Source organism: Entelurus aequoreus, linkage group LG03 (genome assembly GCF_033978785.1).
Source record: "Entelurus aequoreus isolate RoL-2023_Sb linkage group LG03, RoL_Eaeq_v1.1, whole genome shotgun sequence".
NCBI lineage: Eukaryota > Metazoa > Chordata > Actinopteri > Syngnathiformes > Syngnathidae > Entelurus > Entelurus aequoreus.
The window spans coordinates 32133191-32148283 of NC_084733.1; the positions used below are offsets into that span (position 1 = coordinate 32133191).

The window sequence follows — 15093 nt, forward strand, 5'->3', positions numbered from 1 at the left end:
GCTTCGCCGCCTGACGCACCACGCCAAGCTTCGCCGCCTGCCACGACAACGCGCCCACCTCCTCATCGGCCAAGGATGTGGCCATTCCATGGGCGTCCACCACGCCAGGTGCGCCGACCTCCTCGTCTGCCACGAATGTGGCCATTCCCAGGTCGCCCACCTCGTCAGGTTCAGCGGCGGTCTACCCGCCGCCGCCACCTGACTCTGCCCCGGTGGATTCGGGGACACCTGGTCTGGCGACCCACCGCCATGTCCCCCTCCCGCCCTCCCATGACTCTTGATCCTGCCTTGTTTTTTTTGTTTTTGGACATCTGGGATCTGTCCTTAAGGGAGGGGCTCTGTCATGTCTGTTGATCATGTTTTTGTTTGGCCATGTGCTGTTTGTTTTGTGGACTTTTTTTTTAGTTCCTGGTGTCACTTCCTTGTTTGGTTTGGTTTCCATGGTCACCCATTAGTTTTCACCTGTCATGTCACGCACCTGTTTCACGTTTTGAGTCACGCACCTGTTGTTAATCATGTCTGTGTTATTTAAGTCTTTCTTTCTGTTCACTCGTTCTGCGTTCATTGTCTTTATGTCACACCAGTTCAGGTATCATTCTGACCAAGTAAGTTTTCATAGTCCATGTCATAGTTTCTGTTAACTAGCAGCTTCATTTGTGTTTTAGGCACGCTTGCCTTTTTTTTTGTATTTTTGTGGTTATGGTAGTGATTTATTTATGTTAAATAAATCCAAGCCTACCTTCGCGCTGTCGTCCGGAGCCGTCTTTGCACTGGAAGAACAACCCCGCAGCACGCTGCGACCCCCCAACGTGACTGAATGAACGCAGCAGACGTTCTTCCGCAGACGAGCCATGAGGAGGTGATGGAGACGCGCTGGCGAAGATGGAGGCCAGCCAGAAAGGCTTCTTTTCGCCAGCATGGCGCGTCGTTCCCCCAGGATCCTCCTCCGGACCACAGGATTCCCCAACCAGCCCAGTCTTCCTCGCCGCCGCAGGAGACCCGTGCTGATGACGTCATCCCGCCCACTGGTCATGACGTCAGAGACCAAGAATTTTTTTTGGATTATATTTACACCCTCTGTCAGCCGCCCACTAAGAACTTTGTTTTAAAAAAAAATCCTTTTGAGAAGATTTTTTCTAAATTTAGATTTTTTCATTCCCAGTCTAAAGTGGAGGTGGTGAATAGACATTTTGGACAATTTAATGGGGAGGACTCTGCCCCCCTCCTGACCTCCCTCCACCCACCCCAAAAAACGGTTCCAGACGGGGAGCGCGTCTGGTCGCTCCTTGAGGGGGGGCTAGGGCCAGGTGCTGTAATAGTGGGGTGACTCAGCTGCGCCCAGCCAGGCAGCAACCTCCGGCCCGTCCACCACCACCGGTCTTTCGGCCTGCCAAGCAGCAACCCCCAGCTAGGCCACCTGCACCACGTCAAGTTCCTCCACGCCAAGCTCCAGTGCTGCCAGTACCAGCTCCACGCGGCCAAGCTCTGGTACCAGCTCCACGCGGCCAAGCTCCGGTTCCTGCACAACGACGCCAAGCTCCGGTTCCTGCACCACGACGCCAAGCTCCGGTTCCTGCACCACGACGCCAAGCTCCGGTTCCTGCACCACGACGCCAAGCTCTGGTTCCTGCACCACGACGCCAAGCTCTGGTTCCTGCACCACGACGCCAAGCTCTGGTTCCTGCACCACGACGCCAAGCTCCGGTTCTTGCACCACGACGCCAAGCTCCGGTTCCTGCACCACGACGCCAAGCTCCGGTTCATGCACCACGCCAAGACCAAGACCCTCGCCTAGACCAAGACCAAGTCCAAGACCAACCATGCCAAGTCCAAGACCAACCATGCCAAGTCCAAGACCAACCATGCCAAGTCCAAGACCAACCATGCCAAGACCAAGTCCAAGACCAACCATGCCAAGACCAAGTCCAAGTCCAAGACCAACCATGCCAACACCAAGACCAACCATGCCAAGACCATGACCCACGCTGCCAAGACAATGACTCACGCTGCCAAGACCATGACCCACGCTGCCAAGACCAAGACCACCCATGCCAAGGCCAAGACCACCCATGCCAAGACAAAGACCCCCCACGCCAAGCTTCGCCGCCTGACGCACCACGCCAAGCTTCGCCGCCTGCCACGACAACGCGCCCACCTCCTCATCGGCCAAGGATGTGGCCATTCCATGGGCGTCCACCACGCCAGGTGCGCCGACCTCCTCGTCTGCCACGAATGTGGCCATTCCCAGGTCGCCCACCTCGTCAGGTTCAGCGGCGGTCTACCCGCCGCCGCCACCTGACTCTGCCCCGGTGGATTCGGGGACACCTGGTCTGGCGACCCACCGCCATGTCCCCCTCCCGCCCTCCCATGACTCTTGATCCTGCCTTGTTTTTTTTGTTTTTGGACATCTGGGATCTGTCCTTAAGGGAGGGGCTCTGTCATGTCTGTTGATCATGTTTTTGTTTGGCCATGTGCTGTTTGTTTTGTGGACTTTTTTTTTAGTTCCTGGTGTCACTTCCTTGTTTGGTTTGGTTTCCATGGTCACCCATTAGTTTTCACCTGTCATGTCACGCACCTGTTTCACGTTTTGAGTCACGCACCTGTTGTTAATCATGTCTGTGTTATTTAAGTCTTTCTTTCTGTTCACTCGTTCTGTGTTCATTGTCTTTATGTCACACCAGTTCAGGTATCATTCTGACCAAGTAAGTTTTCATAGTCCATGTCATAGTTTCTGTTAACTAGCAGCTTCATTTGTGTTTTAGGCACGCTTGCCTTTTTTTTTGTATTTTTGTGGTTATGGTAGTGATTTATTTATGTTAAATAAATCCAAGCCTACCTTCGCGCTGTCGTCCGGAGCCGTCTTTGCACTGGAAGAACAACCCCGCAGCACGCTGCGACCCCCCAACGTGACATTCTCATTGTTGCTTTTTATTTTTATTCTATTGTAATATTTTTCTGTTTTGTTTCGATTTATACCCCCATTATTTACTTTTTACTTTTTAAATTCCATTTCAATTTTGTACACTGCTGCTGGAATTTTAATTTTCCTGAGGGAACTCTCCTGAAGGAATCAATAAAGTACTATCTATCTATCTCTATCATCTGTAGTTGTTTCCCCATATTTCTACACAATAACTCCGATATGGTAAAGTGATTTTTGGTCCAGAACATGTTTTGCTTTATTCATTATTGATGTGTTTCTTGCTACTTTATGTTGTATATTTTTTACATGAGATTTCCAATTCATTTTATCATCTATTATTACACCCAAAAATGTGTTTTCTTTTACCCTTTCAATATTCACTCCGTCTATCTGTATTTGTGTTTGACTTTCTCTTCTACTGTTACCAAATAGCATTATTTTAGTTTTACTGAGATTCAAAGAGTCTGTTTTTGTCAAACCATCTTTTTAATTTGTTCATTTCTTCTGTTATTATTTATATTATATTCTGTGTGTTCTCTTCTGAACAAACTGCTGTTGTATCATCTGCAAATAATACTAACTTTAAAGGCCTACTGAAACCCACTACTACCGACCACGCAGTCTGATAGTTTATATATCAATGATGAAATCTTAACATTGCAACACATGCCAATACGGCCGGGTTAACTTATACAGTGCAATTTTAAATTTCCCGCTAAACTTCCGGTTGAAAACGTCTATGTATGATGACGTTTGCGCGTGACGTCAATCGTTGAAACGGAAGTATGCGGATACCATTGAATCCAATACAAAAAGCTCTGTTTTCATCTCAAAATTCCACAGTATTCTGGACATCTGTGTTGGTGAATCCTTTGCAATTTGTTTAATGAACAATGAAGACTGCAAAGAAGAAAGTTGTAGGTGGGATCGGTGTATTAGCGGATGGCTGCAGCAACACAAGCAGGAGGACTTTGATTTGGATAGCAGACGCGCTATCCGACGCTAGCCGCCGACCGCATCGGTGATCGGGTGAAGTCCTTTGTCGCACCGTCGATCGCTGGAACGCAGGTGAGCACGGGTGTTGATGAGCAGATGAGGGCTGGCTGGCGTAGGTGGATAGCTAATCTTTTTAGCATAGCTCTGTGAGGTCCCGTTGCTAAGTTAGCTTCAATGGCGTTGTTAGCAACAGCATTGTTAAGCTTCGCCAGGCTGGAAAGCAGTAACCGTGTATTTACAGGTCCATGGTTTAATAGTATTGTTGATTTTCTGTCTATCCTCCCAGTCAGGGGTGTATTTCTTTTGCTTCTATCTGCAGTTAAGCCCGATGCTATCACGTTAGCTCCGTAGCTAAAGTGCTTCGCCGATGTATTGTCGTGGAGATAAAAGTCACTGTGAATGTCCATTTCGCATTCTCGACTTTCATTTTCAAGAGGATATAGTATCCGAGGTGGTTTAAAATACAAATCCGTGATCCACAATAGAAAAAGGAGAGAGTGTGGAATCCAATGAGCCAGCTTGTACATAAGTTACGGTCTGAGCAAAAAAAGATGCGTCCTGCACTGCACTCTGGTCCTTCACTCTCACGTTCCTCATCCACGAATCTTTCATCCTGGCTCAAATTAATGGGGTAATAGTCGCTTTCTCGGTCCTAATCGCTCTCGCTGCTGGTGTAAACAATGGGGAAATGTGAGGAGCCTTTCAACCGGTGACGTCACGCTACTTCCGGTACAGGCAAGGCTTTTTTTATCAGCGACCAAAAGTTGCGAACTTTATCGTCGATGTTCTCTACTAAATCCTTTCAGCAAAAGTATGGCAATATCGGGAAATGATCAAGTATGACACATAGATTGGATCTGCTATCCCCGTTTAAATTTTAAAAATTCATTTCAGTAGGCCTTTAAAGGCCTACTGAAACCCACTACTACCGACCACGCAGTCTGATAGTTTATATATCAATGATGAAATCTTAACATTATAACACATGCCAATACGGCCGGGTTAACTTATAAAGTGACATTTTAAATTTGCCGCTAAACTTCCGGTTCGAAACGCCTCTGAGGATGACGTATGCGCGTGACGTAGACCGGCGAACACGGGTATGCCTTCCACATTGAAGCCAATACGAAAAAGCTCTGTTTTCATTTCATAATTCCACAGTATTCTGGACATCTGTGTTCGTGAATCTGTTGCAATCATGTTCATTGCATTATGGAGAAGGAAGCTGAGCAAGCAAAGAAGAAAGTTGTCGGTGCGAAATGGACGTATTTTTCTAACGTAGTCAGCAACAACAGTACACAGCCGGCGCTTCTTTGTTTACATTCCCGGAAGATGCAGTCAAGATGGAAGAACTCGGATAACAGAGACTCTAACCAGGAGGACTTTTGACTTCGATACACAGACGCCTGTAGAGAACTGGGACAACACAGACTCTTACCAGGATTACTTTGATTTGGATGACAAAGACGCAGACGTGCTACTGTGAGTATGCAGCTTTGGCTTCTAAACATTTGATCGCTTGACCGTATGTGCGCAACTTTTTTTTGCGTATGTACGTAACTTTTTAAAAATATATAAGCTTTATGAACCTTGGGTTAGGTGAACGGTCTTTTGGGCTGAGTGATTGTGTGTGTTGATCAGGTGTTTGAATTGTATTGGCGTGTTCTATGGAGCTAGGAGCTAGCAGAGGAGCTAGGAGCTAGCGTAACAAACACGCAGGTGTTTTTATGCAGGATTAATTTGTAGCATATTAAATATAAGCCTGGTTGTGTTGTGGCTAATAGAGTATATATATGTCTTGTGTTTATTTACTGTTGTAGTCATTCCCAGCTGAATATCAGGTACCGTGAGTATGCAGCCTTGGCTGCTAAACATTTGACAGCTTGACCGTATGTGCGCGTCACGTACGTAACTTTTTAAAAATATATAAGCTTTATGAACCTTGGGTTAGGTGAACGGTCTTTTGGGCTGAGTGATTGTGTGTGTTGATCAGGTGTTTGAATTGTATTGGCGTGTTCTATGGAGCTAGGAGCTAGCAGAGGAGCTAGGAGCTAGCGTAACAAACACGCAGGTGTTTTTATGCAGGATTAATTTGTGGCATATTAAATATAAGCCTGGTTGTGTTGTGGCTAATAGAGTATATATATGTCTTGTGTTTATTTACTGTTGTAGTCATTCCCAGCTGAATATCAGGTCACCCCCGGCTCTCACAGCATCTTCCCTATCTGAATAGCTTCAACTCCCCACTAGTCCTTCACTTGCACTTTACTCATCCACAAATCTTTCATCCTCGCTCAAATTAATGGGGAAATTGTCGCTTTCTCGGTCCGAATCTCTCTCACTTCATGCGGCCATCATTGTAAACAATAGGGAACTTTGCGTATATGTTCAACTGACTACGTCACGCTACTTCCGGTAGGGGCAAGCCTTTTTTTTATCAGATACCAAAAGTTGCAATCTTTATCGTCGTTGTTCTATACTAAATCCTTTCAGCAAAAATATGGCAATATCGCGAAATGATCAAGTATGACACATAAAATAGATCTGCTATCCCCATTTAAATAAAAAAAATTCATTTCAGTAGGCCTTTAAGTCCGTTGTAACTTTACAAATGTCATATATAGAGAGATTGAATAATTTTGGTCCGAGTATTGATCCCTGAGGTACGCCACAAGATATTTTCAGCTCTGTGTATCAATTGTATCAAACATTAAACAAGTTTTGTTTAAAAGACAGAGAACATTTAAAAGTGCCATATTGATGTTGACAGGTGGAGGAGTGGATTGTTGATGTTTGGGGAGATTTCTGAGGTGTTGAAAGTTGACAGAATGTGTATGGAGGTGTCTGGTGTACTCACGTGTTGTAATGATGACAGGGATGTGTGAAGAATTGTTGTGAATGACAGGTCCAAATCCAGTGTATGGTGGTCGGAGGTGGAACTAAATCAGTGGGATCTAGGACCTGAGGGACGTCAATTAGTGACGGACAGTTGAGCTGGTGCACGTGTGGGGAGATTGGCAGACAGTGTGTGGATTCCAGTTCTGTTTAAACGGAGATCGTCTGGCCCAAAGAGATGTCGTCTCTACCAAAACACATCGAACTTGTCAATGAAGCGACATGCAGAGGAGAGCCAGGTGTCGAGGTTAAGCAGCCTTCTGAAGCTGCATGGTGGGGGTGAGACCGGAGATGAAAGTGTTCACTTGGAACTGTGCAACGGTGTTGAGGGATGGATGAAGTCCTGCTTTAGGTTCGGACTGCTGTCTGCGAATGTCGTTTGTCCATCCATCCATCCATTTTCTACCGCTTGTCCCTTTTGGGGTCACGGGGGGTACTGGAGCCTATCTCAGCTGCATTCGAGCGGAAGGCGGGGTCCCTTCGTGTATAATGATCCTTGTCCAGCATCAATTTGGATCAAATTTTTAATGTGTCCGACCACACTTCCTTCTTCTTCTTCTTCTTCTTCTTTTGTTTAATGGCGGTTGGCAAGCAACCTTCTGGTATGCATTACCGCCACCTACTGAAATGGAGTGTGGGCCGAGGTGGAACCCTACTATATATTCTTTTATTTAACCCAGTCCTTTTTAAATGTGTATAATGCATACTTGCCAACCCTCCTGTTTTTAGCGGGAGATTCCCGGTATTCAGCGCCTCTCCCGACAACCTCCCGGCAGAGATTTTCTCCCAAAAAACTCCCGGTATTCAGCCGGAGCTGGAGGCCACGCCCCCTCCAGCTCAATGCGGACCTGAGACTGAGTGGGGACAGCCTGTTCTCACGTCCGCTTTCCCACAATATAAACAGCTTGCCTGCCCAATGACGTCATAACATCTAGGGCTTTTAGAGAGTAGAGTGCACAACTGCGCACACAACAAGGAGACGAAGCAGAAGAACGAGGAAATTACAGACATGGCGACGCCGTCGACGAGCAAGATGAAGAAATACGCTTGCAAGTTCCAAAATGAATGGAAACAAGAATTTCAGTTCATCCAGGACAGTTCGAAGCGGAAGGTGTATGTGTAATAGTGTGATGTTGTTGCGCTATATTATGAACTAGACAGGGTGTTATATTTTATTTTGAAGTATCGCTTTTATTTTGAAGAACCGGATGTCCGGTGCAGGAAGTGTCTTTGCTGTTTTTTTTCTCGATTGTTTTACTTCCTCTTCCTTCAGACTTTTCAATGAGAAGGTAATAGTTCTTCAATGCTCCGTGTTTCTTCATATTGTAAATATTCTTCCTAAACGTTCTAGATACTTTAAAAGTTAACCCAATACTGTTGTGTGTACAAGTGATGTGTTTAAAGTAATTTTTATGCACCATTTCGTTTATTTAGAAGTAGAGCGTCGACTGTGTGAATTGTTTGGTAGTATTTACACGTGGTATTCACATCACACAGGAGCAGATATCACTCCGCCCGAACGTTGAGACCTGTGTATGTGTGTTTCATGTTTCCAACGCAGGTATGTGGATTTGTGCATTATTATTATTTTGTGATAAAACGTTTTTGTTAATGTAATTTAATTTATTATTATTTTTATATGAATGAATGATTGTTTTATTTCCTCTTCCTTCGGACTTTTCAATGAGAAGGAGCAGATATCACTCCGCCCGAACGTTGAGACCTGTGTGTGTGTGTTACACGTTTCCAACGCAGGTTACCAATAAATACTGAACCGACGGCATGGCGAAGTGTCCTTTATTTTAAAAAACTACACAACGCAGAATGAGACTCACTACATATGTTGCCTGTAAATTTTGTAGAACAGACTTCTCCATTGAACACGGTGGCCGAAATGATATACTCATCATGAACGGAGAAGTTAAACAGGACAATACTGCCATCTAATGGACACTGAAATTCAAGTATTTTTTTTTTTTCTATGTAAATAAAATAAATATATATATGTATATATATATATATATATATAGCTAGAATTCACTGAAAGTCAAGTATTTCATACATATATAAATATATAAATGATAAATGAAATATATATGAAATACTCGAGTTGGTGAATTCTAGCTGTAAATAACCACGCCCCCCACCACGCCCCCGCACCCAACCACCCCACCCCAACCCCCACCCCCGACCAAGCCCCCCCCCCCCCCCCCCCCTATCCTCCACCTCCCGATATTGGAGGTCTCAAGGTTGGCAAGTATGGTATAATGCTTTATAACCTATGTGTTCTGAGTGCAATCCTAAAATATCTGCTAAACTAATGTTCTCTTTCGCTAACTTACTTTCCAGTATTTCCCTTTCCCTATTGTATTTCCTACAATGTATTAAAACATGTCCTACACTTTCTCAGAGAAATGTTACCATCACACTTCCGTCTTCTTTCCCGCCCTTTCTACTCCCCTCCTCGCTGCTTTCAATTACACACAAGCTGGGGTTACATTGCCCCCTGCAGTTTGACTTGTGAAGTACAGCCAACATTTCAATTCAAGAATCTAAATTGGACAAAATTAGAAGAATAGATGATTCTTTGGATAATTAAATGTGTCATTGATTAATCATAATTTGATTTATATACATAAATGTGCTATTAAATATGTCATGAATGTATTTAGTGCAATTTAGTGTTTGCCTCACAATACAAAGGTATCGGGTTCAATCCCCGGGCTTGGGGTCTTTCTGTGTGGAGTTTGCATGTTCTCCCCATGACTGCGTGGGTTCCCTCTGGGTACTCCCGCTTCCTCCCACCTCCAAAGACATGCACCTGGGGATAGGTTGATTGGCAACACTAAATTGGCACCAGTGAATTAATGTGAGTGTGAATGTTGTCTGTCTGTGTTGGCCCTGTGGTGAGGTGGCGACTTGTCCAGGGTGTACCAGGTTTTCCGCCCGAGTTGAGCTGGGATAGGCTCCAGCACTCCCCGTCATCCCGAAAGGGACAAGCGGTAGAAAATGCATGGATGGATACAATTACATTCATATTTCATGATTTAATTATTTATGAAGTTATTTCATGAATTAATAATTATTTTATTTTGTAACAATTTATTGATTTATTTTATAATTTAACTAATTATTAAAATTGTTCAGCAATTATTTAAAGATGTATTAATTCATTAAATGTTGTTCCATTTCATCCATTACGATCAGGGTGTAAAAGTGGGAGGGTACATTAGGATTTAGGGGGGGCTTTTGTAATATTTGAGCGAAGGGTGGAAGAGAGTCATTTAAAACTCCTCCAACCTCCGAGGACAAAGCTACAAACAATGGGAGACCAGGCTTTCTGCTCCGCCGCTCCCAGTCTGTGGAACGCTCTCCCTGACCACCTGAGGGCACCACAGACTGTGGATGCTTTTAAAAAAGGCTTAAAAACCCTTCTTTTTGGAAAGGTCTTTTATTAGATATATGCATACTAGTTTTAGCTATTTGGCTGTTCTAGTTTTTATTTTTTTTAATTTTTTATTATCTTTTTATTTTGATACGCTGTAGCACTTTGAGGTTGTTTGCTCAATGTAAGGTGCTTTTTACAAATAAAATCTATTATTATTATTATTAATCTCAAAGGTGTAAGTTATGAAAAAAAGACATCACAATTGTTAATATAAAATAAATATAGCTGTGAATGTTAAATAATGAGGTTACTAGAAACAAATTAAGAACGTCTAATACCAACATCCCCTATCAAAAATGCAAAATGGTTCGTTCCACCTGTATAGTGCAAACCTAACATCAGACACTTTACTCAACACCGATATCGTAACTTTTTCATCAAAGCTCACATTTAGGCCTTCAAGCACAGAACCAGCATTTTGGGCAAGCACGACGTGATAGAAGAAAAGCTATAAATACAGCAATATTTTGTACCATAATAGAAAATTATGTCATGTTTGACTTTTGCATCTCATTTCCCATTACTGTGGTGCGTTCAAAGACCCTCGATTAAAGTTAGAAGTAGAGCCATCACTAGTTTTTAAGGACAGGGGGAGATGTAACCCCCTAGAGATGCACTATCCCATCCATACAAATAATACAATCATAATAATGATTAAGTGTTATTACTATTTCTATTTTCCACTGATTTTACTCAGTGAATCAGCTTTACACTCTGAAGTAAAGGTAAACTTGACAGATTTATAATCCTATATAGGTGAATAATGAATGACAGGTTATTTGATTATTTGTATAAGTTGTTGGCAGTTTTTTGTTTTAAAAAAACAACAACAATACTAAACTTTATTTTCTTTAATTATTTTGGGAGTGTTATCTAGATATGTTCTAGATATGTTATACTGAAATATTCAAAATCCTAATTTTGGTTTTTATATGTGTAAAGATGGTTTTAACCAAATATGTGCAATATTTTGTTTTTAGTGCATGTAAACTTATCAAGTGTGTATGGGTACTAGACAGGTCTTGTGTACGGGGGCCCAGATTTTGGTGCTACACCCCCAATTACAATAATAAGTCTGATTAATAAAAAAGAGCTGCATTAAAAAATTCTACCCATACAAAAATGTTAATACTCAGAGAGAAAAAATTAAGCAATCAATAGACTTAGACTTAGACTTAGACAAACTTTAATGATCCACAAAGGAAATTGTTCAACACAATAATTGTCATAATTAATAAGCAATACTTTTTCAGACGTATAGGCCTTCTTACAGATTTCCCAATGGTGTTGTTTTACATATTTGACAATAAAATATTAGTTTTTTACTTAATCACATCGTAATAAACTGTAAAAACAGACTATAAATGGATTTGGAGATGGATGGGATAATAAAGTAAAGTGGCAACAGAAGGACACACAAGTCAGAATCAGTGAAAGGCTGAGAAACAGTAACTTTCTATTCCCACAGGATTGTTCCTTTTAATCTGTCAGTTGAGGCGTACAGAGATTTAGCTCTCCTTGCAACATGGCTGCTCATGTGGAGATTTAACCTTCTCTTATGGTTGACTGAAACAATGTGCAAGTCATCTTTCTCACATCTAGACTAACACATAGGGTAGATGAACGTAAGAAGTGTCCTTAATAGAACAATATTGCATTCTAAAACACATTTGTCAATATATAAAGTATCAAATAATTATAGTTGCATATTACAGATACAAAGTTAACATGACAGAAGACTACTAGAAAGTATCCAGTAACAAAGGTGTCTGCATCATTCAATTTACTGCATAATGAGCTTAACCTAATCATTGTAGCCACTAGGTGGCGCTAAAACTACAATTTCCAATTTACTTAATCTTAAAGACAGGTTGATCTTTTTAGAAATGTATTTTAGTGAAGTCATTTACAGAAAGTAAACATGGTAGAATAGCAGCTACACAACATATTAGCACACAAGCTAGACAAACATAATAAGTGTCCTTAATTGAACAATATTGGAGCCTAAAACACATTTGTCAACATCAACACGTGTCAAATAATTGTAGTTGAATTTTAACTTTGACAAACTGAAAGTATGTTATGTACCATATTGTAACTGTATGCATGTTCGAAATAAACTAATACCATAACCACTTGGTGTCACCAAAAAAATTAATTACCATCCCACTTCAACTTAAGGCCAACATAAGTCTATTTCAGACGGTTAATAGTAAATAACTGTATGTTTTTTGTACCTACAATTGTTCTCTGTTTGAGTAATTCCACTTGATAAAGCATTTTTAAACATGTCCATGCTACAAAAAATTAAAGTGTGTATGATTCATGTTATTATTGTATTGAATCAATATTGGTATCGGCCAATATTCAAGGCTACAATGTCTGTATTGTATTGCAAGTGAAAAAGTTGTATGAAGACACCCTTAAAACAATATCAACAATGTGACAATATGAACAACAAAACAAAATATATGTGAACAACAAACATAGAAAAGGATTGAAAAATGCTAGTATCTCTGAAGTCCTCTTCCCTATGTCTGCGTGCACCTCCACTCTGTCCCTCTATCTCAACTCAAATAGTCGACCCCACGTAGTCTGGGTTCTGTTCAAGGTTTCTATACTGGCATTGAGATTTGAATCAATCCACCCACCCTCTTCTTTAAGATGCTCCTGGGGTTGGTGGGGGGGGAGGGGCTGAAGACTTGCAGAAGTCTTAACAAATTACATACACATGCGCAGTCCTATATCGCTGGTAAATAGCCTTGTATCAGAATTCCATATGAGACTTACCAAGTGGAAGCCCCTCACAGTCGGACATTGTCAAAGACAGCAGAAGACCACAAACTTTGATTACTTTTAATATGTCCAGTCAACTGTGACAATATGCCCAACACTCTCTGGTGTAACTTTACTTTCACTCCTCCTTCTTTCTTTTGCTTTTTGTCCAGTGTCCACATTGGCCTTTGGACATGCCAGTCAAATATCCCACTCTATGCTATTGGGCAGTATATGTGTAACCAACAGCCCCTCCTTTGGGATACTGTTTCTCCCTAAGATATTACAGGCCTTGAATATGATTTCCCAGCACCAATAAGATCAAATAAACACTTGCAAAGTAATGTAAATCCCACTATAGTATCCTTATCTATGATATTTTTCAAAGAGTTCTTTGGATCCAAGTAGGCTCAAAGCTTACAAAGCTTCACAAAATCCAATAGGGGTAACAACAAAAATGGTCTATAAGTGGCGCTAGAAACTCAGGAATGGGTAACCTCAGTTTTCCTCAGCTCACTCAAGTGGCCTACATACCACAGTCAAGACACATTAGGACAAATAATGTCAATGTTGTGTTTAGTTTATAATGACAAAATCATGAGTGGCAGTTGTATACCAGGCTTACACAAGGCAAGGAAACATGAAACTGAAACTAAATCATCTACTGACACAAGGAAGGAATACAATTGCAGCCACGTCCTGATTATCTGCAGATTACTGCCCCACCTCGGTGCACAAAAATTCCAAAAAACATGCTTACGCTATGCAGCTTGCGTTAAACTCCATTCACTCATTCTTGAGGGATTTTTCAGCATACTCAGCTGACCCTTTGTCACCTGACTGAGAGGATTATGGCGAGAGAAAGGCCTGGCATGTGACTGAAGAGGGGTCATGTTCGATGGTTTAGGTTTTAAAACTGCCCTAATCTAAATCTAGAGTGCCAAAGACTAGGGAGAGACCAGTCAGAATAAGATGTGTTGTAGGAGGACTATTATCTGTGCACCAGACCTGTGCTAGCCCCAACCCCCTTGCCTGGATGTAACGCAGCAGGCCAGTCTTCACACCAGGACTGGTTTTGGGTGTTTGATCTCCAGCTCTTGTTTGCAGAGGAGCTTTGCAACCATAACCCCAACCTTCACCCTGTCAGACCTCTTAACGCCTCTTGCTTTGGTAAACAGATAGTATGCCGAATATGTCCTCTGTGAATGCAATATTTCAGCTGAAGGAGTGCCCTCATTGGTCTGGGGCTGTGTTTCACAAAGAGTGGGGCGCTGTGATGTGTGTGTGTGTGTGTGTGTGTGTGTGTGTGTGTGTGTGTGTGTGTGTGTGTGTGTGTGTGTGTGTGTGTGTGTGTGTGTGTGTGTGTGTGTGTGTGTGTGTGTGTGTGTGTGTGTGTGTGTGTGTGTGTGTGGTGGTTGGGAGGGGGTGGGGGGCGTGAGAGGCAATAGTGTATATTTTGACACATACAGACAAATAAATAAACATTCATTTCTGGAGGTTCGTAAAAAATTATGTCCCCTGGAAAAATGTAACTGTGAGCAAGTTCAAAACAGCCATTTTAATGCAGTGTTTCTTAAATAGGTTGTAGTAACCTGACGTTACGTCTGGCTCATTAGATAAGCGAGGCTCGAAGTGGTGGTCAAGCGAGCTTTTGTTGTCAAAGCGTTCTGGGCGGCATTTTGCCTTTCTCGAAGAAAAATGCCCTTTGCTTGCGTTGTTTTAGGCTGTTGGAACTGTTGAAATCGCAAAGAGTTATTCGAGAGTTATCCAAGAAGGGTGAAAGAGTGCAAGAATTTACGAGGGGACGAAAAGAAAACGCACAAGTTTGAAGTGATCACTTTGTTTAACGTTTAGTATTTCCCAATTTAGTATTATAGTATTATAGTATAGTATTGATATTATTTGCATTTTATAGGGGTGTATTGGTATTGTAGATGCTAAAAGTATATCGGCTTCAAAGTCTTCACAATAATACCGTGACGCTTTAAGGTTTCAAACAAAAACTTTGAGTGCAGTTTTTTCCAGCGCTTCAGCATCCTCTGCGAAGCTTTAGGCG

General features: G+C 42.2%; 1 protein-coding gene across 1 annotated transcript in view; it reads right to left on the reverse strand.

The window, feature by feature from the left end:
* Nucleotides 1-13154, reverse strand: part of eml1 (EMAP like 1) — a 148995-nt gene extending 135841 nt beyond the window's left edge. The window contains exon 1 of the mRNA XM_062041616.1: nt 13053-13154. Coding sequence (XP_061897600.1) covers nt 13053-13080 — 28 coding nt within the window. The 5' untranslated portion in view covers nt 13081-13154. The remainder of the gene's footprint in view (nt 1-13052) is intronic.
* Nucleotides 13155-15093: the final 1939 nt, after the last annotated feature.